Source organism: Hyla sarda, chromosome 1 (assembly GCF_029499605.1).
Source record: "Hyla sarda isolate aHylSar1 chromosome 1, aHylSar1.hap1, whole genome shotgun sequence".
Taxonomy (NCBI): Eukaryota; Metazoa; Chordata; class Amphibia; order Anura; family Hylidae; genus Hyla; species Hyla sarda.
The window spans coordinates 267,842,244-267,867,655 of record NC_079189.1 but is presented as its reverse complement, the minus strand read 5'-3'; the positions used below and the strand labels follow the sequence as shown (position 1 = coordinate 267,867,655).

The following is a 25,412-nucleotide window of genomic DNA, read 5'->3' as shown; positions in this document are numbered from 1 at the left end:
CCTATCCTGCTCTGGACATTTCCTGACATGGACAGAGGTGTCAGCAGAGAGCACTGTGGTCAAACAGAAAGGAAATTCATAAAAGAAAAGAACTTCCGGCATTAACCCCTTAAACATGGCGATCAAAATTGATCGCCGCGTTTAAAGTGAAAGTAAACAAATCCTGACAGCTCAGTCGGGCTGTTCGGGACCGTCGCGGCATCCCAAACAGATGCGAGGACGGGGGAGGGTCCCTACTTGCCTTCTCTCTGTCTGATCAGTGACCTGTTGCCCCATGCCTGCTTAGCAGGCTGGGGAACCAGAGCGCCAATAACACTGATCAATGCTATGCTATGGCATAGCATTAAACAGAGTAAGCAATCAGAAGACTGCATGTAATAGTCCCCTATGAGACTATAAAATGGTGTAAAATAAAGTTAAAAACATTTTTATGTGATTTAACCCATTCCCTAAAAAAAGTTTGACTCTTTTTTTTTCCCCATTTAAAAAAAAATATGTAAACAAAAATAAACATAAACATATGTGGAATCGCCGCATGCGAGAATGTCCAAACTATAAAAATACAACATTAAGGGGGCGTGGCTTAGCAGCCGACTGGTATGGACGCATAGCTGCACAGCTCCAGAGCCAGCGGTACTTCATAAGCGACAGACGGCGCAAAGAGTCCATCAAACCCACTAACTTACCAACTATAAGCGGGGGAAACTCTCGGGCACAAGATGACCTCCAGAAGAAGAGGCAGAAACTATGGCGGGACAAAGAAACTGACAGATTTCTACAGCTCCCCCCACACCGCGGCGCTCCAAGATGGCGCTGCCGCCACTACGCAGCAGAGCTCCGCTTCGCGCCAGGCGCAGCAGCGGAACTCACAGTCTCCACGGGCGGCGGAATATGTGGTGCCTCGAGCCCGCAGCAGCTCCCTGACATCATCTGGAATGAGGTATGCAGGGGACTTACCGGAGAGTCCTGGTGTGGTGGTGGAGAGGGCCTTGGGTTTAGAGGGGGAACGGCCTACCTTTACCTCTGCTCCGGTGTCACCGACCTCCTCCACGGCAGGTAGCCCAGCAAAACAGAGGCCTTGCATGTCCCTATCAGGAGAGGCTCTATTTTAGGCAGCAGGAATTGATATAGTGTATGAACACCCAGACATTTTCGCTTCGCTTTCCACCTCTGAAGCTACAGTGACTGAAAACACTCTTAAGCAAATGCTGCAGCTGCTAAATTCCTCCATACAGAGTAGCTTCTCACTGTCCCTGAAACCACTACAGTCCTCAGTTATAGCATTAGAGAACAGAGTGGGACATGTAGAAGAGAAGATGGCAGAACTAGTGGGCTCTCATAACTCTCTTATTGATGAACACTATGATCTAGAAAGTGAGGTGGGCGCACTGAGATCTAAAGTCGCCGATATTGAAGACCGTTCTAGGCTCAATAACATAAAACTGAGAGGGGTACCTGAGGAAGTCGCCACAAAAGATTTGGTCCCATTTATTCAAGACCTCATCAAATCAGTGATTCCTGACCTTTTATCACATAAAAGATGCGCTGATGATGCGTTCCAGGAACAAGGATGCTTTGCCCGCAAAGTTCTCTGGGGTGGCTATCTATCAATTGCGCAGAGAGCTAAACCCTATCACTTAAGCTCTCAGAGAGAAAAAGATCCTGTACAAATGGGGTTATCCGACCCGCCTGCTGGTCTCTTATAAAGAGGGAACTCATGTTATTCGCACTTTCAAAGATGGGACTACTTTGCTTCATAAATGGGGAATACAAATTGCGACCCCGGCTCAAAAACCTCACACTTCTGCAACTCATGTTCTCCCAGATTGGCGGAAGGTGGACTCTGGCTCTAGAGGTCGCCGTTGAATTATTGTTTATAAGGCTCTACACTCTGTGACTGTCCATTAACCTCCCTTTTCATCTGATTGGCTTACAAGGAACTGTTGAACCCCCCTCCAACTGCGGCGTCTATCAGAGACGCCATATTCTCTTTCCAACTCCTGGTGTTGCTAGGAAACCTACTACTGGCTATGCAAGCCTTTCTCTTCTTTGTTTGTTTGTTCTTGTTTGTTTGTGCTTTCTTTCAGGTACCTCGCATCTCGCTCCCAACAGTTGCTGTCCTGTGGCTTCCCGCCTCCACTGGTAGGATGAAGAAAGTGGATATTGCGACTTCAAATCGTATAGACTTTTGAGATGGTCTTAAAGGATTTGTCTTTGAATACTAATGGATTAAATGTACCCCAAAAACGTGCTTATCTGTGGTCAGAGGCTAGGAAGGCTGGGTGCAACATCTTGTGTGTGCAGGAAACGCATCTCCTACAGAAAGATGCATTTAGACTTCATAACTCTGCTTTTCTTAACATATATCAGGCTCATTATGTCTCTAAGTCTAGAGGGTTGCTTGTGGCAATAAATAGTACAGTAGCCTTCCAACAAATTGAACTAATAACGGATGCTAATGGTAGATACGTCGTTATGGTTTGTTCTTGTAATAATGTGACTTATACAATTGTTTCGGTATACGCGCCAAATACGAGACAGCTTAGATTTTTTAACAGATTACTTAAATTGATTAACAAACATAAACAGGGTCACTTGGTCATATGCGGTGATTGGAAAGCAGTACTGGACCCTGAAATAGATTCTTCCTCCACCAGTAGACACGCTCCAGTGTCTCTCTCCTCTTTCATAGGGAAGAAATTTTTGATGCATGGAGACTTTTACATTCTTCTGAACGTGACTATACCTGTTACTCCCCGACACATAACACATATTCACGTATTGCTATTTTTGGTGTAGGCCGCAGTACCCTAGATATAATAAAGTCGTCTTCCATTTTAGCACTGTCATGGTCAGACAACTCTCCTATACTGCTAGAACTGGAGGAGCGTAACTCCCCCCCTCCGAATTACTTATGGAGATGCAACAACTTTCTTATGCATCACGTTCAATATGGAGGAGAACTGGAGAGAGACCTGGAGGAATATTTTGCTAGCAATGTGACTGATGATGTGTCCGCTACCACGATTTGGAATGCCCACAAGGCATATATTAGGGGATCTTTTATTAAAGTAGGGCATACATATAAAAAGAAAGGAGAGGAGCGCCTCAATGAGATCCTGCTTAGACAAAAACAACTAGATACAGAAAATAAAATAGGCAAAACACCACAATTGGCACTAGAATTAAAACTGATTAAGACGCAGATTAGGGACCTAATGCTAAATAGGTATCTCAAATTATCAGTTAAATCTAAAGCTAAATATTATGCCTTTGATAACAAATCCGGTAAATTATTAGATGCAAAACTGAAAGATAAATATATTAAATCCAGAATTCCATTCCTTTTAGGTGACTCTGAAAACTCCAAGTTGTATAGCCCACACGATATTGCTAATAAATTTATGCTGTCTTATGAATCTTTATACAATCTAGATCAGGACCCGGAGATTTCCCCGCCCACAAATATAGATATAAATAGATTTCTTCAAAACATAAATATACCAAGGATATCAGACTCTCAATTATCCTTACTAAATGCTGAGGTAACCCCATTAGAAATCAAAAAGCTTATTGTATATAGTTACATAGTTACATAGTTAGTATGGTTGAAAAAAGACATACGTCCATCAAGTCCAACCAGGGAATTGAAGGGAAGGGTGTAAGGGAATAAGGGAAAGGGATGTAGTTTTATAATTCTGCATAAGCATTAATGTTATTTTGTTCCAGGAATGTATCTAACCCTGTTTTAAAGCTGTTAATTGTTCCTGCTGTGACCAGTTCCTGAGGTAGACCGTTCCATAAATTCACAGTCCTCACGGTAAAGAAGGCGTGTCGCCCCTTTAGACTAAACCTTTTCTTCTCCAGACGGAGGGAGTGCCCCCTCGTCCTTTGGGGGGGTTTAACCTGGAACAGTTTTTCTCCATATTTTTTGTATGGGCCATTTATATACTTATATACGTTTATCATATCTCCCCTTAAACGTCTCTTCTCAAGACTAAACAATTGTAACTCCTTTAATCGCTCCTCATAGCTAAGATGTTCCATGCCCCATATTAGTTTAGTCGCGCGTCTCTGCACCCTTTCCAACTCCGCAGTGTCCCTTTTATGAACAGGCGACCAAAACTGAACAGCATATTCCAGGTGAGGCCGTACCAATGCTTTATAAAGGGGGAGTATTATGTCCCTGTCCCTTGAGTCCATGCCTCTTTTGATACATGACAATATCCTGCCGGCTTTGGAAGCAGCAGCCTGACATTGCATGCTATTCTGTAGTCTGTGATCTACAAGTACACCCAGATCCTTCTCTACCAGTGACTCTGCCAGTTTAATCCCCCCTAAGACATACGACGCATGCAGGCTATTATAACCCAGATGCATAACTTTACATTTATCCACATTGAACCTCATTTGCCAAGTGAATGCCCAGACACTTAGTCTATCCAAGTCATCTTGTAACTTATGCACATCCTCTATAGACTGTACCGTGCTACAAAGCTTGGTGTCATCTGCAAAGATAGAAACAGAGCTGTTAATACCATCCTCTATATCATTGATAAATAAATTAAACAGCAACGGGCCCAGTACAGAACCTTGGGGTACACCACTAATAACCAGGGACCAATCAGAGTACGAATCATTGACCACCACTCTCTGGGTACGATCCATGAGCCAGTGTTCAATCCAGTTACAAACTAAAGTTTCCAAGCCCAAGGACCTTAACTTACCTGTCAGATGTCTGTGAGGGACAGTATCAAACGCTTTGGCAAAATCCAGAAACACTATATCCACAGCCATTCCTCTGTCAAGGCTTCTACTCAGCTCTTCATAAAAGCAAATTAGATTGGTTTGACAACTTCTATCCTTAGTAAACCCATGCTGGCTATCACTTATAATACTATTATCCCCTATATATTCCTGTATGTAATCCCTTATAAGTCCTTCAAACAATGTACCCACAATGCATGTTAGACTTACCGGTCTATAATTGCCTGGCGAAGACCTAGAGCCCTTCTTGAAGATTGGTACCACATTCGCCTTGCGCCAGTCCCTTGGCACAATACCAGACACCAGAGAATCTTTAAATATCATGAACAAGGGTACAGATATTACTGAACTTACCTCTCTAAGAACTCTTGGGTGTAGTCCATCCGGCCCTGGAGATTTGCTTACATTTACTTTACTTAACTTACCTTGTACCATCTCTACATTAAGCCAGTTCAATACATTATATGATGTGTTACCAGCACTGACCTGGCCAATGTCAGCTCCTTCTTCCATAGTATATACAGAACTAAAGAACCCATTCAGTAGCTCCGCCTTCTCTTGATCGCCCGTGACAACCTCCCCATTATCATTATTAAGGGGTCCTACATGCTCTGTCCTTGTTTTTTTTTGTATTTATTTATCTAAAAAAATATTTAGGATTAGTTTTGCTTTCTTTGGCCACCTGTCTCTCATTTTGAATTTTTGCTGTTTTTATTACATTTTTACAGATTTTATTAAGCTCCTTGTACTGTTTAAATGTTATAGCTGACCCATCAGCTTTGAATTTTTTGAAGGCTATTTTTTTGTTGTTTATTGCTCTTTTAACCTCTTCAGGATATAGGGCGTATGGATACGCCCTGCATCCCAAGTCCTTAAGGACTGAGGGCGTATCCATACGCCCGTGGGAATTCCGGCCCCCACCGCTAGCCGGTTGGGGACCGGAGCCGGATGCCTGCTGAAATCATTCAGTAGGCATCCCGGCATATCGCCCAGGGGGGTCATTATGCCCCCCCATGTCGGCGATCGCCGCAGATCGCTGGACAATTCAGTCCAGCGATCTGCTGCGATTCCGGGTCAATCGGGTCTCCAGTGACCCGGTGACCCGGAATTACTGGCTGTTCGGTGCCGTCTCTGACGGCCCCGAACAGCCAGAGCCTGCAGGGGTGAGGTGGCACTGGTGCCACCTCACGAACGCCCTGATTCGTCGGCCGGATTACCGGCCGACCAATAAGGGCGCCTGCTGAGGGTGTCACTCCCGCACCCGCTCCGCCCCTCTTCCGGAGGACGTGAGCGGGTGCGGGACGTGCACCCCGGGTGCTGGGGACCCCGATCCCCGGCGTCAATGTTGGGATCGGGGCCCCAGGAGCAGCGGCGGCGGCGGGACTGACCTCATGCGGCTGGATCGTTGGAGGTGAGTGACAGCCTCCTGCTGTTGCTTAGCAACAGCTCCCAGCATGCAAAAAGGGCATGCTGGGAGCTGTCGTTATGCAACAGCAGGAGGCAGACCACCACAACTCCCAGCATTCCCTTATAGGCATGCTGGGACTTATGGTTTTCAACAGCTGGAGGCACATTTTTTCTATGGAAAAATGTACCTTCAGCTGTTGTATAACTACAACTCCCAGCTTGCACAAACAGCTAAAGTGCATGCTGGGAGTTGTAGTGGTGCATCTGCTGGTTGCATAACTACAACTCCCAGCATGCCCGTTGGCTGTCGGTGACTGCTGAGAGTTGTAGTTTTGCAACAGCTGAAGGCACACTGGTTGTGAAACTCAGAGTTTTTTTTACCTAACTCAGTGTTTCACGACCGGTGTGCCTCCAGCTGTTGCAAACTACAACTCTCAGCAGTCACCGTACACTATGCACCGTACATGCTGGGAGTTGTAGTTTTGCAACAGCTGGAGGCACACTGGTTGTGAAACACTGAGTTAGGTCACAAACTCAGTGATACATAACCAGTGTGCCTACAGTTGTTGCAAAACTACAACTCTCAGCAGTCACCGACAGCCAACGGGCATGCTGGGAGTTGTAGTTATGCAACGGCTGGATGTCCCCCCCCCCAATGTGAACGTACAGGGTACACTCACATGGGCGGAGGATTACAGTTAGTATCTGGCTGCAAGTTTGAGCTGCCGCAAACTTTCTGCTGCAGCTCAAACTGCCAGCGAGAAACTACTGTGAACCCCTGCCCGTGCGACTGTACCCTAAAAACACTACACTACACTACCACAAAAAATACAATAAAAAGTAAAAAACACTATGTATACACATACCCCTATACAACCCCCCTCCCCTCCCCAATAAAAATGAAAAACGTCTGGTACGCCACTGTTTCCAGAACGGAGCCTCCAGCTGTTGCAAAACAACTCCCAGTATTGTCGGACAGCCGTTGACTGTCCAGGCATGCTGGGAGTTTTACAACAGCTGGAGGCACCCTGTTTGGGAATCACTGGCGTAGAATTCCCCTATGTCCACCCCTATGCAAGTCCCTAATTTAGGCCTCAAATGCGCATGGCGCTCTCACTTTGGAGCCCTGTCGTATTTCAAGGCAACAGTTTAGGGTCACATATGGGGTATCGCCGTACTCGGGAGAAATTGTGTTACAAATTTTGGGGGGTATTTTCTGCTTTTACCCTTTTAAAAAATGTAACATTTTTGGGAAAACAAGCATTTTAGGTAAAAATTTTTTTTTTTTTTTACATATGCAAAAGTCGTGAAACACCTGTGGGGTATAAAGGTTCACTTAACCCCTTGTTACGTTCCCCGAGGGGTCTAGTTTCCAAAATGATATGCCATGTGTTTTTTTTTTGCTGTTCTGGCACCATAGGGGCTTCCTAAATGCGGCATGCCCCCAGAGAAAAATTTGCTTTCAAAAAGCCAAATGTGACTCCTTCTCTTCCGAGACCTGTAGTGCTCCAGCAGAGCACTTTTCACCCCCATATGGGGTGTTTTCTGAATCAGGAGAAATTGGGCTTCACATTTTTAGGGGTATTTTCTGCTATTACCCTTTTTAAAAATTAAAAAATTTTGGGAAAACAAGCATTTTTGGTACATTTTTTTTTTTTTTTACATTTGCAAAAGTCGTGAAACACCTGTGGGGTATTAAAGTTCACTTTATCCCATGTTTACATTCCCCGAGGGGTCTGTTTTTTTTTTTGCTGTTCTGGCACCATAGGGGCTTCCTAAATGCAACATGCCCCCCAAAAACCATTTAAAAAAAACGTACTCTCCAAAATCCCCTTGTTGCTCCTTCGCTTCTGAGCCCTCTACTGCGCCCGCCGAACACTTTACATAGACATATGAGGTATGTCCTTACTCGAGAGAAATTGGGCTACAAATACAAGTAAAAAATTTTGTCCTTTTACCCCTTGTAAAAATTCAAAAATTGGGTCTATAAGAACATGTGAGTGTAAAAAATGAAGATTGTGAATTTTCTCCTTCACTTTGCTGCTATTCGTGTGAAACACCTAAAGGGTTAAAACACTTACTGAATGTCATTTTGAATACTTTGGGGGGTGTAGTTTTTATAATGGGGTCATTTATGGGGTATTTCTAATATGAAGACCCTTCAAATCCACTTCAAACCTGAACTGGTCCCTGAAAAATACGGAGTTTGAAAATTTTGTGAAAAATCGGAAATTTGCTGCTGACCGTTGAAGCCCTCTGGTGTCTTCCAAAAGTAAAAACTCATCAATTTTATGATGCAAACATAAAGTAGACATATTGTATATGTGAACCAAAAAAAATGTATTCGTAATATCCATTTTCCTTACAAGCAGAAAGCTTCAAAGTTAGAAAAATGCTAAATTTTCTAATTTTTCATCAAATTTATGGATTTTTCACCAAGAAAGGATGCAAGTATCGACAAAAATTTACAACTATGTTAAAGTAGAATATGTCACGAAAAAAACAATCTCGGAATCAGAATGATAACTAAAAGCATCCCAGAGTCATTAATGTTTAAAATGACAGTGGTCAGATGTGCAAAAAACGCTCCGGTCCTTAAGGCCAAAATGTGCTCCGTCCTGAAGGGGTTAACCTCATTTGTCAGCCATGTAGGATTTAGTTTTAATCGTTTATATTTGTTCCCCTTTGGTATATATTTAGCTGTATAGTTATTTAGAGTTGATTTAAAGATGTCCCATTTACCTTCTGTATCAGTATTTGAGAACACCTCCCCCCAGTCTATGCCCTGTAGTGCAGCTCTCAGCCCAGGGAAATTTGCCTTTTTAAAGTTATATGTTTTTGCTTTCCCCGTCTGTCTTTGTTTTCTACATTTTAAGTCAAAAGTAACTATATTGTGGTCGCTATTACCAAGGTTTTACCGCACAGTTACATTACCAATCAGCTCTGCGTTGTTGGAAATGATCAGATCCAACAAGGCATCACTTCTTGTTGGGTCCTCCACAAACTGGCCCATAAAATTATCCTGCAATAAATTTAGGAATTTTCTCCCCTTTGTAGTTTTAGCCAGCCCCCGGCCCCAATCTATATCTGGATAGTTAAAATCTCCCATTATTACCACTGTACCTGCCCGGGCGGCCCTCTCTATTTGTTTATGAAGCCGAACTTCTATCTCTTCAGTGAAATTAGGGGGTCTGTAGATTACACCAAGTATTATTTTTTCAGTATTTCCCTCCTTTTGTAATTCTACCCACAGTGATTCCACCTCCTCAGAATCATCACACACTATGGCATCAGTCACACTGTCTTTCATACCACTTCTTACATACAAACAGACTCCACCACCTTTTCTGTTCATTCTATCTTTGTGAAACAATGTAAACCCCTGCAGATTAACGGCCCAGTCATGCGAGGAGTCCAACCATGTCTCAGTGACCCCAACTATATCAATATGTTCCTCCAGTATCAAGGCCTCAAGCTCCCCCATTTTATTTGCTAGGCTTCTGGCATTTGTGAACATACACTTTACATTTCCATTAAGTTTTACACATATAGTCTCACTAATGGGATTTTCAGAGTTATTGGGGTTAATGTTATTATTTGAGTTATAAGGGCTAATTGTACTATTTAAGTTATTGGGGCTAATGGGATTTTTTGAGTTATTGGGTCTAACGTTATTATTTAAGTTATTGGGGCTAATGGGATTTTTTGCGTTATTGCGTCTAACGTTGTTATTTAAGTTATTGGGGCTAACGGTATTTTTTGAGTTAATGGGGCTTATTGTAGTTATTGAGTTATTGGGGCTAATTGAATTTTTTCAATTATTGGGATTACAATTTTTCGGGCTACATTTATTATTACAGCTGGTTTGTAACGCATGAATCTCCTTATCCACTGCTCTTAACCTTCCCCCACAGGACTCCTCTCCACCCACCATTATGTCCTGACCCCTCTCTAACCTATCCATCCCACTGTCTGCTTTCTTTGCTTTATTATCCTCCCCCCACTCACCTAGTTTAAATACTCAGCCATCCCTTCCAGGATTCTCTCCCCAGCACAGCAGACGCCCTTCTATTCAGGTGCAAATTATCCGTAGAATAGAGTTTGCACCCCAATGAAAAGTCAGCCCAGTGCTCTAAAAACCCAAACCCTTCCCCCTCACACCACGACTTAAGCCGTGCATTTAACTCCCTAAGCTCCCGCTGTCTTTCCTGCGATGCGCATGGCACAGGAAGTATTCCAGAGAACACAACCTTAGAGGTCCTTCCCTTCAGCTTGGCACCTAGTTCCTTGTAATTATTCTTCAAGGACCTCCACCTACTATGTATTCTGTCGTTGGTTCCCACATGGACCACGACAGCTGGGTCATCCCCAGCCCCCCCTAGTAATTTGTCCACCCTTTCCACCACATGCCGAACCCTGGCACCAGGGAGACAGCAAACCATTCGGTTGAGGTGGTCTTGGCGACAAATGATTCTATCCGTCTTCCTGATTATAGAATCCCCTACCACAACTAACTGTCTTGGCCTACCTGCGTTACCATCCCCCACACTACTAGTTGAGCTGTTCCCCCGGCTGTTAGGGAGACCAGTATCCACTAGGGTTGCCATCTCTGATACTTAGGCCCTCGCATCATCGCCCAACTTGGCAATTTTACTTGGGAGATCAGAAGCAGAAGTGACCTTCCTTTTCCTTGCCCCCTTTCCAGTCCCTCTAACTACATTAACCCAGCTCCCTACTTGGGCCTCCTTACTAGTTATTAACTCCCTCCCATTGGGTAAATCCCCAGGACCAGATGGCCTGTCGACTTCCTACTATAAACGCTTTTCCCATATTCTAATGCCACATTTACATAAATTTATTACTGAGGTTTTCCTGACTGGATGTCTTCCTAAGGAAAATCAGGCGGCAATTATAGTCACGCTGCCTAAACCTGGAAAAAACCCAGACTCCCCTAAAAATTTTAGACCTATCTCTCTATTAAACATGGATTTAAAGTTATACGCCAAATTATTGGCCTCTAGACTTGCCCCTATTCTGCCCTCAATAATTAATTTAGACCAAGTGGGTTTTGTGCAAAAACGCCAAGTGTGTGACAACACTCTGAGAGTATTAAACCTTCTTCATGTGGCCGAGGGCAGGGGGGAACCAGCGCTCTTTCTGTCACTTGATGCAGAGAAGGCGTTCGACCGAATTAACTGGTCGTTTGCCTTCTCGGTACTGGAGAGAGTGGGTGTGGTGGGGACGGTCTCCCGGGCTATTAAAACACTGTACACTCTCCCGAATGCGAGGGTATTCACTAATGGTTCTCTCTCGAGGGAATTCTTGATAACCAACGGCACCCGTCAGGGATGTCCATTGTCCCTGTTAATTTTCGTTCTGTGTATGGCGCAGGCCTTGAGGGAGGATAGAGAGGCTAAAGGTATTAAACTTGGAAATAGTGATCACTTGATTTCTTTATATGCTGATGATGTAATCATCACCATAACGGACCCAGAGACCTCTTTACCAAGAGCCTTATACTTAATTCAGCAGTTTGGATCACTTTCATATTATAAACTAAATATGCAAAAATCACAGGTATTGCCAATTCATATGCCCTCGCAAGTGCAAGATCTTCTAGCTAGAACACACCCTCTTGACTGGCAAAAAGACAATATTACATACCTAGGACTTAAAGTGCCTACCTCCTTTTCAAAACTATACTCTTGTAACTATGTGCCATTTTTACATTCTCTGAAGAATGAGCTAGGGAAAATAGGGAGATATGAAGCATCATGGATGGGACGAATCGCAGCATTTAAGATGCTATTACTTCCGAAATTGCTGTATTTATATAGAACACTGCCCATACAACTTCCCGGGTCATTTTTTCAACAAGCACAATCTACCCTTTCCACATACATCTGGAAACATAAGTAGCCTAGAGTTTCTAATAAATTATTAATGAGAGATAGACAGAAAGGAGGACTAGACCTGACCTACACCGATATTACGTAGCTACACTTATATCTCATTTAAAATGATATTGGTCAGGTTCTGTGGAAATACCTTGGGTCAATATAGAATTAATCTTCAGTGGATTGGTGGATGCAAAAACTCTACTTTATCTACACATAAGGAACCAGAAATTGGCCCAAGGGGCGTCTCCATTTACATTTGCAGGGCTCAATTGTTGGTGGATGGCTCATAGGGGATCGTCCCAAATGCACACCTCCCCACCTCCACACTCCCCAATCCATATTGTTTCTTATGCCATACCTGATTTATATCTCTTAAATTGGGTGAATAATGGCTTAGTGGCTATATCCTCTATATTCCAAGGTGATCACTTACATCAATTTTACAACCTGAGCTCCACACTTACAGGTCAGACATCTGCTTCAATCTCACAACCAAGATGGTTGGATATTCTCTATTGACTTATTTAGACTGTTCCAAGTACAATATAAAGGACTTAAACCAGCTTATGCCTTATTAGATTCTGTTAATGCACCGTTTCAAGATAAGCCATACCTTAGATGGTCTAGAGAACTTGCATGTGATATTTCACACACAGAATGGGAACAATCGTCCAAATGGATCTATAAGTCATTAAAAAGCGTATCGCTAATTTAAGCAGTGACTAAAACGCGACTATGTTGGTATTTTCCCCCTGTGCGCCTACACGCCATGTACCATGATGCATCTCCATTGTGTTGGAGGAATTGTGGCCATAGAGGGACATTGTCACATATTTTATGGTTCTGTCCGAAACTACATACATATTGGAGTAATGTTGAGCTGATCCTTAAAAACATATATCCACTATTTCCTAATCTATCCCCTAAATTAGCTTTGTTATTAATAGGAGTACATGAGATACAGCTGGAGATACGGGCCTTAGCTTCTAAGATCCTCACAATAGCTAAATTGATAATTACAAGACACTGGAAGGAGATAGACCCTCCAGAAATAAAACAGATGGTGGCAGCAGTGGACTTGGCGTGTAGGTACGAAACATTACTTGTACAAAATGGAGGTGACTTAGGTACACGTACTATAGATGTATGGAAATTGTGGTCATTGAGATCTTTGACACCTAACTAGTGTCTTATGAGCTGACTTACTGTTGTCTCAATGTTAAGGATGAGATTCGGTAGACATAAGGGATGAATATGTCAAATATGTCATTCATATCATATCTGCTTTGTATGTATATACTTACATTTCAACACTGAGGTGATGTACTTGCGGTTAACATGTTCAATGTTCTTTTGATGTGATACTGATGTATTACTTTAAGGAAACAACCTTGAAACCTTTTATTTTTGATTTGATACTTGTATGTTTGATAAAACTTTTAATAAAAATGACTAAAACGAAAAATACAACATTAATTAAACCACACGGTCAATGGCGTATACGTAAAAAAAAATTCCAAAGTCCTAAATTGCATACTTTTGGTCATTTTGTATAAGAAGCAATCAAAAAGTCTGTATAAAGAATGTATAAGAAGCAATCAAAAAGTCCCATCAAAACAAAAATGGTACCGATAAAAAGCAAAGACCACGGCGCAAAAAATATTAGCTCTTATACCGGCCCCTATGCGGAAGGAAAACCCAAAAAAAGTTATAAGGGTCAGAAGATGACAATTTTAAATATACTAATTTTGGTGCATGTAGTTATAATTTTTTTAAAGTAGTATAATAAAATAAAACCTACATACATTGAGTATCTTTGTACTCGTATGGACCTACAGAATAAATATAAGGTGTCAATTTTAACAAACAGTTCACTGCGTAGAAATGGAAGCCGCACAAAAAATTACAAAAAGGAGAATTACAATTTTGTCCCACAAATATTTTTTGGGGGGTTCACCATAGAGTTTTTGGTGAAATGACTGATGTCATTACAGAGTAAAATTGGTAGCGCATAAAACAAGCCCTCATATAGGTCTGGAGGTGGAAAACTGAAAGCGTTAGTTTTTTTACTCCTCACCTTCTAAAAATCATAAGTGCAAGAAAGGGTTAAAGGGGTACTCCGGTGAAAACCTTTTTTCTTTTAAATCAACTGGTCCCAGAAACTTAAACAGGTTTGTAAATTACTTCTATTAAAAAATCTTAATCCTTCCTGTACTTATTAGCTGCTGAATACTACAGAGGAAATACTTTTATTTTTGGAACACTGTTCTCTCTGCTGACATCACTACCACAGTGCTCTCTGCTGACATCATTATAATAATAATAACTGTTTATTTATATAGCACCCACAACTATTTGTAGATGCTGTCTTTAGTGGGATTTGAACCCACAACCACAGTGCTGCAAGGTAACAGTGCTAACCACTGAGCCACTGTGCTGCCCTTCCCATACATTTGCTAAAATGGACAGAGATGTCAGCAGAGAGCACTGTGGTCATGATGTCATCAGAATCTCCTCTGTAGTATTCAGCAGCTAATAAGTACAGGAAGGATTAAGATTTTTTAATAGAAGTAATTTACAAATCTGTTTAACTTTATGGCACCAGCTGATTTAAAAGAAAAAAGGTTTTCACCGGAGTACCCCTTTAAACGGGTACACCGGCCCTAATACATCTTATCTCCTATCCAAAGTATAGGGGATAAGATGTATGATCATGGGGGTCTTGCCGGTGGGGACCCCCGCAATCTGTCACTGCGCCGAGTGTGTAGCGGGACAGCCAAGGGTCACGCCCCACCACAATGGTCACACCCCCTCCCATAGACTTGCATTGAGGGGGCAGAGCGTGATGTCATACAGGAGTCATGACGTCACGAAACTCCGGCCCCGTGGTCATCATACTACACACTCGGAGCCTCCGGTGCTGTGGAGAGCTCACAAAGGTGGGTGCGCAATAACAGATTGCTGGGGTCCCCAGCGGCGGGACCACTGCGATCATACATCTTATCTCCTATCCAAAGGATAGATGTATTAGGGCCGGAGTACCCCTTTAAGGAGCAGGGGCTCTGGGATTTTCCCAGCTACATTTTTTTAAAGGATTGTGCCCAGGCTATCTGTACAGCCTGTATATACTTCCCTCTCTCCCCCGCAGCCTTCATATCATGGCACCTAGTTTCCACTAAACTTCACTTCCCGATGCTGTCACTAGCTGATAATAATATAATATTAATAGCTGAGCACCCGGCGTTGCCCGGTTTTTCCTTCCTAATGCTTCTTGGGGAGGAAAATAAACAAAACATACATACACACATACAGTACAGACCAAAAGTTTGGACACACCTTCTCATTCAGAGTTTTCTTTATTTTTATGATTATGAAAATTGTAGATTCACATTGAAGGCATTAAGACTATGAATTAATACATGTGGAATTATATACATAACAAAAAGTGTGAAACAACTGAAAATATGTAATATTCTAGGTTCTTCAAAGTAGCCACCTTTTGCTTTGATTACTGCTTTGCACACTCTTGGCATTCTCTTGTTGAGATTCAAGAGGTAGTCACCTGAAACGGTTTTCACTTCACAGGTGTGCTGGTGTGGAGGAGGAGGTGTGATGGTGGGGGGGTGCTTTGCTGGTGACACTGTTGGGGATTTATTCAAAATTGAAGGCATACTGAACCAGCATGTCTACCGCAGCATCTTGCAGCGTCAATGCTATTCCATCCGGTTTGCATTTATTTGGACCATCATTTATTTTTCAACAGGACAATGACCCCAAACACACCTCCAGGCTGTGTAAGGGCTATTTGACCAAGAAGGAGAGTGATGGGGTGCTGTGCCAGATGACCTGGCCTCCACAGTCACCGAACCTTAACCCAATGGAGATGGTTTGGGGTGAGCTGGACCGCAGAGTGAAGGCAAAAAGGGCCAACAAGTGCTAAGCATCTCTGGGAACTCCTTCAAGACTGTTGGAAGACCATTTCAGGTGACTTACCTCTTGAAGCTTATCAAGAGAATGCCAAGAGTGTGCAAAGCAGTAATCAAAGCAAAAGGTGGCTAGAACCTAGAATATGACATATTTTCACACTTTTTTGTTATGTATATAATTCCACGTGTTAATTCATAGTTTTGATGCCTTCAGTGTGAATCTACAATTTTCATAGTCATGAAAATAAAGAAAACTCTGAATGAGAAGGTGTGTCCAAACTTTTGGTCTGTACTGTACATACATACATACATTGAGTTTAACATATATAGATAGATATATTCGCATGTACTATTGACTTTCTATCTACTTTGATCTATGCATAGTTTGTTGAAATTACAGAGCCTATTTAAATAACAAAAAAGGTCACCCGCTCATACCTGTTTGTCATCCCATTGATTGAAAACATCTGACTCTCATTTTTTATTTCTCCTTCAAATTAATTGGCACTTACAGATATGAAAAATGAAAATTCTAATATTTTTATTTCATTTATCTACTTTTTGGACCTGTATGAAAATATCAAGTAGTTTTAGATAAAAATTTATGCAGGAATATAGAAAATTCATGCACATTCTATTTACATCTATTACACAATTAAATGTGGCATGTTCCATAACCGGATGTTTTATGGAGATATTGATTCCTAGAAATATTGCTTGTATTTGAGAAAATGAGACACCCTAGAAGCACATGGATTTTCTATGGAGTAATACGGGCATCATTTTACTGGCTTTGTGCACATTGCTATGATTTCTTCCGCAAATATACTTTTCAGTTTATTATTGAGTTCCTGTATTTAGAGAGGATTTTAAATGACATTATACAATATTTATTTCACAGACATATGTCTTAATTAAAAATGAAAGCTTTTCATGTCTTCTGTTAAATATGTTTTTTCATTTTTTTTTTTTTTAGTTTGATTTGCAAGAAAAAGTTGGAGAAGTAATAAATGGAATGGCTCGGTGTCCATATGACCCAAAACATGGAAATGTGGCTTTATTTGCAGGTAAACTAGTGTCAAAGGTTTGTTTACAATGGTATAACATTAACACGTTAAAGACTAAGGGTGTAGGGGTACGCCCACGGTCTTTGGTTCTTGAGGGTAAAGGGCATAATCCAGATTGACATTGTCAGATTCACTGAAATTTACTTTTTTAGTTATTTTTTCAGTGATGACATTGTCAATCTGATGGTGGAGAAGACAAACTTGTAGCAACAGTTTCTGACCCACCACCCAGATTCCCTTTTTGCTAGGCCCAATGGATGGACCCCTGTCAGTGCAGCCTCCCACAGCTCAACCAAAGCTCCCGTCCAGCCAGCACCACCGTCGCACCCCCTAACCGAATCCCCCCCCCCATACCATAATAATCTGCATTCTTCACCCTGCTGGAGAAGCGCAGTGCCACATCAGAGGCAGGTCAGGTCCATCCAGCATCCTGACATCGCTTGTGCCTCCATACATCTGCCCCAACTCCCCGCCTCTCTCTCCTGAGCGGTCACGACTGTCCACCTCAGAGAAAGACTGCTTTCAGCAACATCGTGCTTCTCAGAGGCAGACAGGCATGATCACTCATGTCCTCTGCCTCATGACATCACAACTCTGTCTCCGCCACCGTTCAGGCTATAAAGGACAATTATGGCACTACTGACAGTTGATGGATGCTTGTGTGCAGATTCTCACAGCATGTGTAAGTGCACAATTATGTATGTTTGTTACACCCAGTAGTAAGTAGATTACATGAGGAGGAGGTTTATTACTGTATGTCACCCCGGAAATAAGAAGATTACACAAGAAGGAGGCTGATACAGTGTGTTTTCCCAGTAGTAAGGAGATAACATGTGGAGGGGCTTTGTTACAGTGTTACACCCCAGTAATATGGTGTTACACCCGAGTAGTACATGAGGAGGAGGGTTGTTACAGTGTGTCACCCCAGTAGTAAGGTGATTACATGAGGAGAAGGTTTGTTACAGTCTTTCACCCCTGTAGTAAGGTGGGGCATATCAAAGGGTGGGCCAATGGGAGGGGACAAGGGGCAGCAAAATGAGCTTTCGTCTAGGGTGGCAAAAATCCTTTTACCAGCCCTTGGGACATGAGGCCATATGGAAAGGCTTACATTATGCTGATCATGCAGCATGTGCCCCCCAAAGTTATCCTACATATGACTGCCTGTACAAACTCAGGCCGGTCATTGATTACTTTGGGGCCAAATTTTTGGAGGCCTATGTACCCCAAAGGCAGGTCTATATTGATGAGCCTCTCATTAGCTTTAAAGGGAGACTCATCTTCAATATGTTCCCACTAAGCAGGTGAGGTATGTCGTGAAACTCTAGAGTGTATGAGTGATGGGATTCCCATCTTGAACCCCCAGAGTGTCCCCTTACTCTGGGAGTTAGCGGGAAACTTGTGTGGGATCTTTTGCACCCACTACATGGATAACTTTTATACCAGTTTCCCTCTTTTCAAACCCTTCACCACCAGATCCACAGTTGCTTGTGAGAAGGTGCTGAAGAATCAAATAGGCCTCCCTTACCTATCCCCTCCAGACACCTATGCTCAGGGGTTAGACCAGGGAAAATCTGTTGATGGTCAGGTATAAGGACCTGAGAGGGAGGTCCTTATGCTAACCAGAATTTATGGTAATGGCATCACCCCATCCCTGTGCGAAGTACCACAACAATTCATGGTAACTGCATCACCCCTATCCCTGTGCAAGGTACCACATCAATTCATGGTAACTGCATCACCCCTATCCCTGTGCGAGGTACCACAACAAAGGACCTCAAAACCGATTGTATTCTAGACTACAATCAGTATATGGGGGGGAGTTTATCTCTCTGATCAAGTCCTCAAGCCACATAATGCCATGCGGAAAACCCGGGCATGGTCCAGGTTGCTGTGTACAACTGTTTTGTACTGTCCCAGTACGCTGGCAACACAGGGACATTCCTTCAGTTCAAAGAGAAAGTCCTCAAGATCATAATCTTTGGCGACCGGGAAAGAGTAGGTCGGAGTACCCTTGGAACTGGAACTGTAGGTGCCTGAATCGTCCCAGGCCAACACTTTCCAGGTGAGGTCCCCCACTCAGGAAAGAAGGGATGATCCCAGAAAAAATGTGTGTTGCAGGAGGGTGATAAGGAAGGATACCACCACTCAGTGCAACACATGCCAAGATCATATGGGCCTCTCCATTAATTATTGCTTCAGGGGGTACCGCAGTTCCATGGATACCCCATTTTAATTTCCCATAATTTGACCCCAATGTACCAGAGTACATTGTGTTCCAAATTTTAAACCACAAAAAAAAAAAAAAAAAAAATTTTACTTTCACAAAGTTCCCCTGATAAGACCTCTTGGGATATTTTTTTTTCCAAAAATGGGTCATGTGTCACAAGAGTTACTTGTATCTGGGGTTTTCATGTTTCCTCAAAGTGCAGTGCTCTCTCCCCACCTGAGCAATGTGCGCATTTGCAGGCAACAGGTTAGGGATGGCCACACACAAAACATTCCTAGAATGATGAAGCAGAGCATAGGGTCTGGGGCAGGCATAATTTATACTTTTGGCTATGCTCTGGTCTGAGCTGCTGGTTAACCTCTTAAGGATGTAGGGCGTATGCATACGCCCTGCATCCCAAGTCCTTAAGGACGTGGGACGTATGCATACGCCCGTGAGAATTCCGGTCCCGCCGCTAGCCGGTTGGGGACCGGACCCGGATGCCTGCTGAAAGCATTCAGCAGGCATCCCGGGACATTGCTGAGGGAGCTCTGTTCCTACATCTCCCCCTCACAGCCAAAAAAGTGTGAAAAAGTGCCCCCTTGCCCCGTTTCTGTGGCCCCTTGACACAGAAAACAGTAAGGGTTAGCTTTAGATTAGGTACTGTCCATTAGGAGTAAAAAAAAAAAGATGTATTTTTTTTTGCAGCATACAATCAGTAGGTGTCCGTGGGTCCGTAGCACCTTATGCTGCGTGACCCTGGCCCTACTGGGTGGCTGCCGTCTACCGCCAGCGTTTTTTTTTTTTTGCTTAACGTATGGCTGGACCCTCTTAGCTATAAAAGAGCGGTCCGCCACCATTAGCTAAAGCCCACCCGCCGCTGATCAGTCCCGTAGTACTGATCAGCGTTTTTTTTTTTGAGGTGCAGGCACTTTTTCGGGTTATAGCGGCTTTTTTATTTTTGCATCTATAGTCGGTCCGTGCCACTAGTAGCAGGCCTGTGCTGTGTGGATGGACCGTACATCTGTGTGCGGCCTGCCCCACTGCTGTCAGTGATTTATCACTGATCAGCGTTTTTTGGGGGGTTCAGGCGGGTGCATTTTTTTCGGGGTTAAGCATTTTATTATTTTATTTTTCGGGTATCTTGCGTGGGGGTCTATGTACGTGCCACCAGCCACTATTCTGGGCTGAGTGGCTGGACCCCCCACTGACGTCTGCGCTCCCTGTCACCACCAAGCGCTAATCAGTGCGCACACCACTGATTAGGTACACGCTTTTTTTTGCGCAGGGCTTTTTTTTTGCACTAGAAGTCCCTTTTTTTTTTCTTTTTTACATTTTCCCCCCTTTTTAGTTTATATTTTTTCTGTTAGGGCGGGTTTAGTTAGGTTAGGACGGGTTAGGGAGGTATTATTGCACCACACCACATGCAGCACATACACCAATAAAGTTTTTCCCCCCACATATATATACACTTCACCCCCATTAGAGTAGGGAATTGGCCCGCAAGGCATTTTCAGCAGAGGAGGCATATGCCATACTTGCCTCTGACACTGAAGACGTCTCAGAGGACGAGGAAGACCCCACCTTCCTTATTTCCTTGTCCTCCTCATCATCTAGTTCTGATGATGAGCCCCCAAGGCGGTGGAGATGCCGCCAAGCGGGTCCGCAAACCTCCTCTGCTCCTGACCCTGTGCCTAATGCTAGTATGAGTCCCCCTGGCGCTCATACTAGTCAAGCCCCCTGGCCAAGTTAACTGTTGCCCCGTACCGGAGAACTTGTCTGGACTGAGCCAGCGGACCACAAGCCCGTGATTCCTGAGTTTGTTGGCGACTCAGGAATCAAGATTGACATTGTCGGGTTCATTGAAATAGACTTCTTTAGTTATTTTTTCAGTGACGACTTTGTCAATCTGATGGTTGACCAGACGAATCTGTACATCCAACAGTTCATCGCCGCTCACCCGGGCTCACTCTTGGCTAGGCCCAATGGCTGGTTCCCAGTCGATGCAGCCAAAATTAGGACATTTTGGGGCCTCGTGCTGCATATGGGCTTGGTCAAGAAACCCAGTGTCTGGCAATATTGGAGTGGGGACGTCCTTTACCAGACCCCGCTCTACAATATGGCCATGGCACGTCCCCGGTTCGAGGCCATTCGGAAATGTTTGCATTATGCTGATAATGCGGCAAAAACTTTTTTTTATGTATATCAACTGGCTCTGGAAAGTTAAACAGATTTGTAAATTACTTCTATTAAAAAATCTTAATCCTTCCAATAGTTATTAGCTTCTGAAGTTGAGTTACTGTTTTCTGTCTAACTACTTTCTGATGACTCACATCCCGGGAGCTGTCCAGCTCCTATGGGGATATTTTCCCATCATGCAAGGGATATTCTCCCATCATGCACAGCTCCCGGGACGTGACATCATCATTGAGCAGTTAGACAGAAAACTTCAGAAGCTAATAACTATTGGAAGGATTAAGATTTTTTAATAGAAGTAATTTACAAATCTGTTTAACTTTCCGGAGCCAGTTGATATAGATAAAAAAGTTTTTGCCTGGAATACCCCTTGAAGGGGAGACTCAGCTTCCGGCAATACATCCCTTTCAAGCGAGCGTGGTATGGCGTGAAGATGTATAAACTTTGCGAGAATACCTCAGGGTACACTTGCAAGTTTATGGTGTATGAGGGACGAGATTCCCGCATTGAACCCCCAGATTGTTCCCCCACTCTGGGAGCGGTAAAATCGTTTGGGGCCTTTTGCACCCATTGCTAGATAAAGGTTACCACCTTTACATGGATAACTTTTATACTAGTATCCCTCTCTTCACATCCCTCGCAGCCAGATCCACGCTCGCTTGTGGGACAGTCCGGAAGAATCAAAGAGGCCTTCCTTCCTATCCCCATCAGACTCCTATCCCCCAGGGTGAGTCCCGTGCCTTTTCCTATGACAACCTGTTGCTGGTCAGGTATAAGGACAAGAGGGATGTCCTTATGCTCACCACTATTCATGGGAAAGGCAGCAGCCCTGTCCCTGTGCGAGGTACCGTGGGACCGGACCTCAAGCCCGATTGTATTCTAGACTACAATCGGTATATGGGGGGAGTTGATCTTTCTGATAAAGTCCTCAAACCATATAATGCCATGCGGAAAACATGGTACAAAAAAGTTGCGGTCTACATGGTACAGGTTGCAATGTACAACGCTTTTGTACTGTCCCAGTACGCTGGCAACACAGGGACATTCCTGCTGTTTCAAGAGGAAGTTCGGTCACGTCCCGGGAGCTGCACATCTTTGGTGACCGCCAGAGAGCGGTTCAGAGCACCTCTGGAACTGTGGGCCCCCGGATCGTCCCCGGCCAACACTTTCCAGGTGAGGTCCCCCACACTGGAAAGAAGGGACGATCTCAGAAAAAATGTAGTGTGTCGCAAGAGGGGGATTCGTAAGGACACCACAACTCAATGCGACACTTGCCCCGATCATCCGGGCCTCTGCATTAAGGATTGCTTCAGGGAGTATCACACTTCCATGGAGTACTACATTTTTAATCCTTTCACATGATTTTCATTCCCCAGAATTCAACACCAATGTACCAGTCCAGAGTATATTGTCTTCCAAATTTTAAAACCAAAACACCACCCCCCCCCCAAAAAAAATCCCAAAACCTCTTTCCCAATACCCCTGTTATCTTTTTTTCCCACCCAAAAAATGGGTCATGGGACACAGAGTCAACAGCATTGGGGGTTTGCAGTTGCCTCAAATGCGCAGCGCTCTCTCTTCACCTGAGCGGGGTGCGCATTTGAGGTAACAGGTTAGGGACGGCCACACACATCACATTCCCAGAATGATGATTCAGAGCATAGGGTTTGGGGTGGGCATAATTTTTTACTTTCCGCTATACTCTGGGTCATCATTCTGGGAATTGGCATATCAGTATTAAAATTGAAATTTTCATCCCCCCCCCCCCATAGTACACTTCATCCATCCATGGAAAATAAATTTAGGGAACACCCGTCTGTTCCAAATGTCCATTTCACTCCTGTTCACCTTCCCTAGGTGACTGTTTGTAATATTTTCACATGTAGGTGTTCCTTTCTTGTATTTTCCTCTGAATGTATGTAACTGTTAGGTCTGTTAGAAACACCGGCCTCAAATGCGAAGAGTTCTCGCTCATGAGCTCTGTCGTATTTCCAGGCGACAATTCGGAGTCACATGTTAGTTGTTCCCAGAAAGATGAAGCAGAGCATAGGTTGAAAATTGCAATTTTCCAAAGCTACCCTTCATCCATTCCTGGAAAATAAATTTAGGAAACACCCGTGCGTTCAAAATGTCCTCTTTAGCCCTATACCCATTCCTCAGGGTGGGTACTTTCTGTAATGGTGTCATGTTTCATTTTTGTATTTTCCTCTGAATGTATGTAATAGTCAGCTACTGATATGCCATAGGCCTCAAATGCAAACAGACCTCTATGACTTCTGAGCCTTGTTGTGCACCCGCCCAACACGTTACCCCATATGTGGATGTGTTCCCATAGTCAGGAGAAAAAGCCCTCCAAAATTTGTAACCCAATTTCTCCAATTACCCCATGTGAAAATGTCAAAAATTGGGTAACCCCAGCATTTTAGTGTAAAGAAAATCTAATTTTTCATTTTACAGCCCACTGTTCAAATAACCTGTGAGGTATAAGTACTCACTGTACCCCTTGTTACCTTCCTTGAGGGGTGTAGTTTCAAAATTGGGGTCACTTGCTGTTTTTTTTTTTTAGCTTTCACGTCAGAACCTCAACCATTGCAGTGCAAAGCACCACTTTAGTCCTCAAATCTCATTGTGCTGTCTCACGCCTAAGCCCTGTTGTGCACCTGCATAGTGCTTTACTGCCATATATGGGGTATATTCTTATTCTGGAGAAATTGGGCTACAAATTTTATGGAGCTTTTTTTCTCTTACTACTTGTGAAACTAAAAATTATTGGTTAATACCAGCAATTTAGTATTAAAAATCAAATGTTTCACTTTTACGGCCCACTTTTCAAATAACCTGTGAGGTGTAAGTACTCACTGTACCCCTTGTTATGTTCCTGAAGGGAGGGGTCTAGTTTCCAAAATGGTGTCACATGTGGGGGGTTTCTGCTGTTCTGGCTCCATGGGAGGTTTGATAATGTACATGACCCCGACTTCAATTTCAGCAAAATTCTCTCTTCAAAAAACCAACGGCGCTCCTTCTGTTCTGAGACCTGTAGTGCGCCAGCAGAGCACTTAGCATCCACATATGGGGCATTTTCATAATCGGGAGAAATTGGGCTTCAAATTTTGGGGTCCATTTTCTCCTATTACACCATGTGAAAATGAAAAATTTGGAGTAACACCATCATTTTAGTGTTAAAAATCACATTTTTCACTTTCACGGCCCCCTGTTCAAAAAACCTGTAAGGTGTAAGTACTTACTGTAACCTTGTTACATTCCTGGAGGGGTCTACTTTCCAAAATGGTGTCACATGTGGGGGGTTTCTACTGTTCTGGCATCATGGGAGGTTTGAAAATGTACATGACCCCGACTTCAATTTCAGCAAAATTCTCTCTTCAAAAGACCAATGGCGCTCCTTCTGTTCTGAGACCTGTAGTACGCCAGCAGAGAACTTAACATCCACATATGGGGCATTTTCTTAATCGGGAGAAATTGGGCTTCAAATTTTGTTGTCCATTTTCTCCAATTATCCCTTGTGAAAAAGAAAAATTAGGGGTAACACCATCAATTTAGTGTTAAAAATAAAATTTTACATTTTCACGTCCAACTTCAACGCAAAGTCGTCAAACACCTGTGAGGTGTTAAGGCTCACTATACCCCTTGTTATGTTCCTTGAGGGGTGTAATTTCCAAGATAGTATGCCATGTGTGTTTTTTTTTTTTGCTGTTCTGGCACCCTGGGGACTTTCTAAATGCAACATACCCCCCAGAAACCATTTCAGCTAAATTCTCTTTCAAAAAGCCAAAGTTTGCTCCTTCTCTTTTGAGACCTGTAGTGCGCAAGAAGAGCACTTAACATGCACATATGGGGCGTTTTCTTAAATGGGAGAAATTGGGCTTCAAATTTTGGGGTCCATTTTCTCCTATTACCCCTTGTGAAAATGAAAAATTTGGGATAA

General features: G+C 43.3%; 1 protein-coding gene across 7 annotated transcripts in view; it reads left to right on the top strand.

Moving 5' to 3' along the window:
* Positions 1-25,412, top strand: part of SEMA6B (semaphorin 6B) — a 974,413-nt gene that overhangs the window by 258,379 nt on the left and 690,622 nt on the right. For all 7 annotated transcript variants that reach the window (XM_056572065.1, XM_056572058.1, XM_056572042.1 and 4 more), the window contains one exon: positions 16,977-17,067. In XM_056572065.1, coding sequence (XP_056428040.1) covers positions 16,977-17,067 — 91 coding nt within the window. The remainder of the gene's footprint in view (positions 1-16,976; positions 17,068-25,412) is intronic.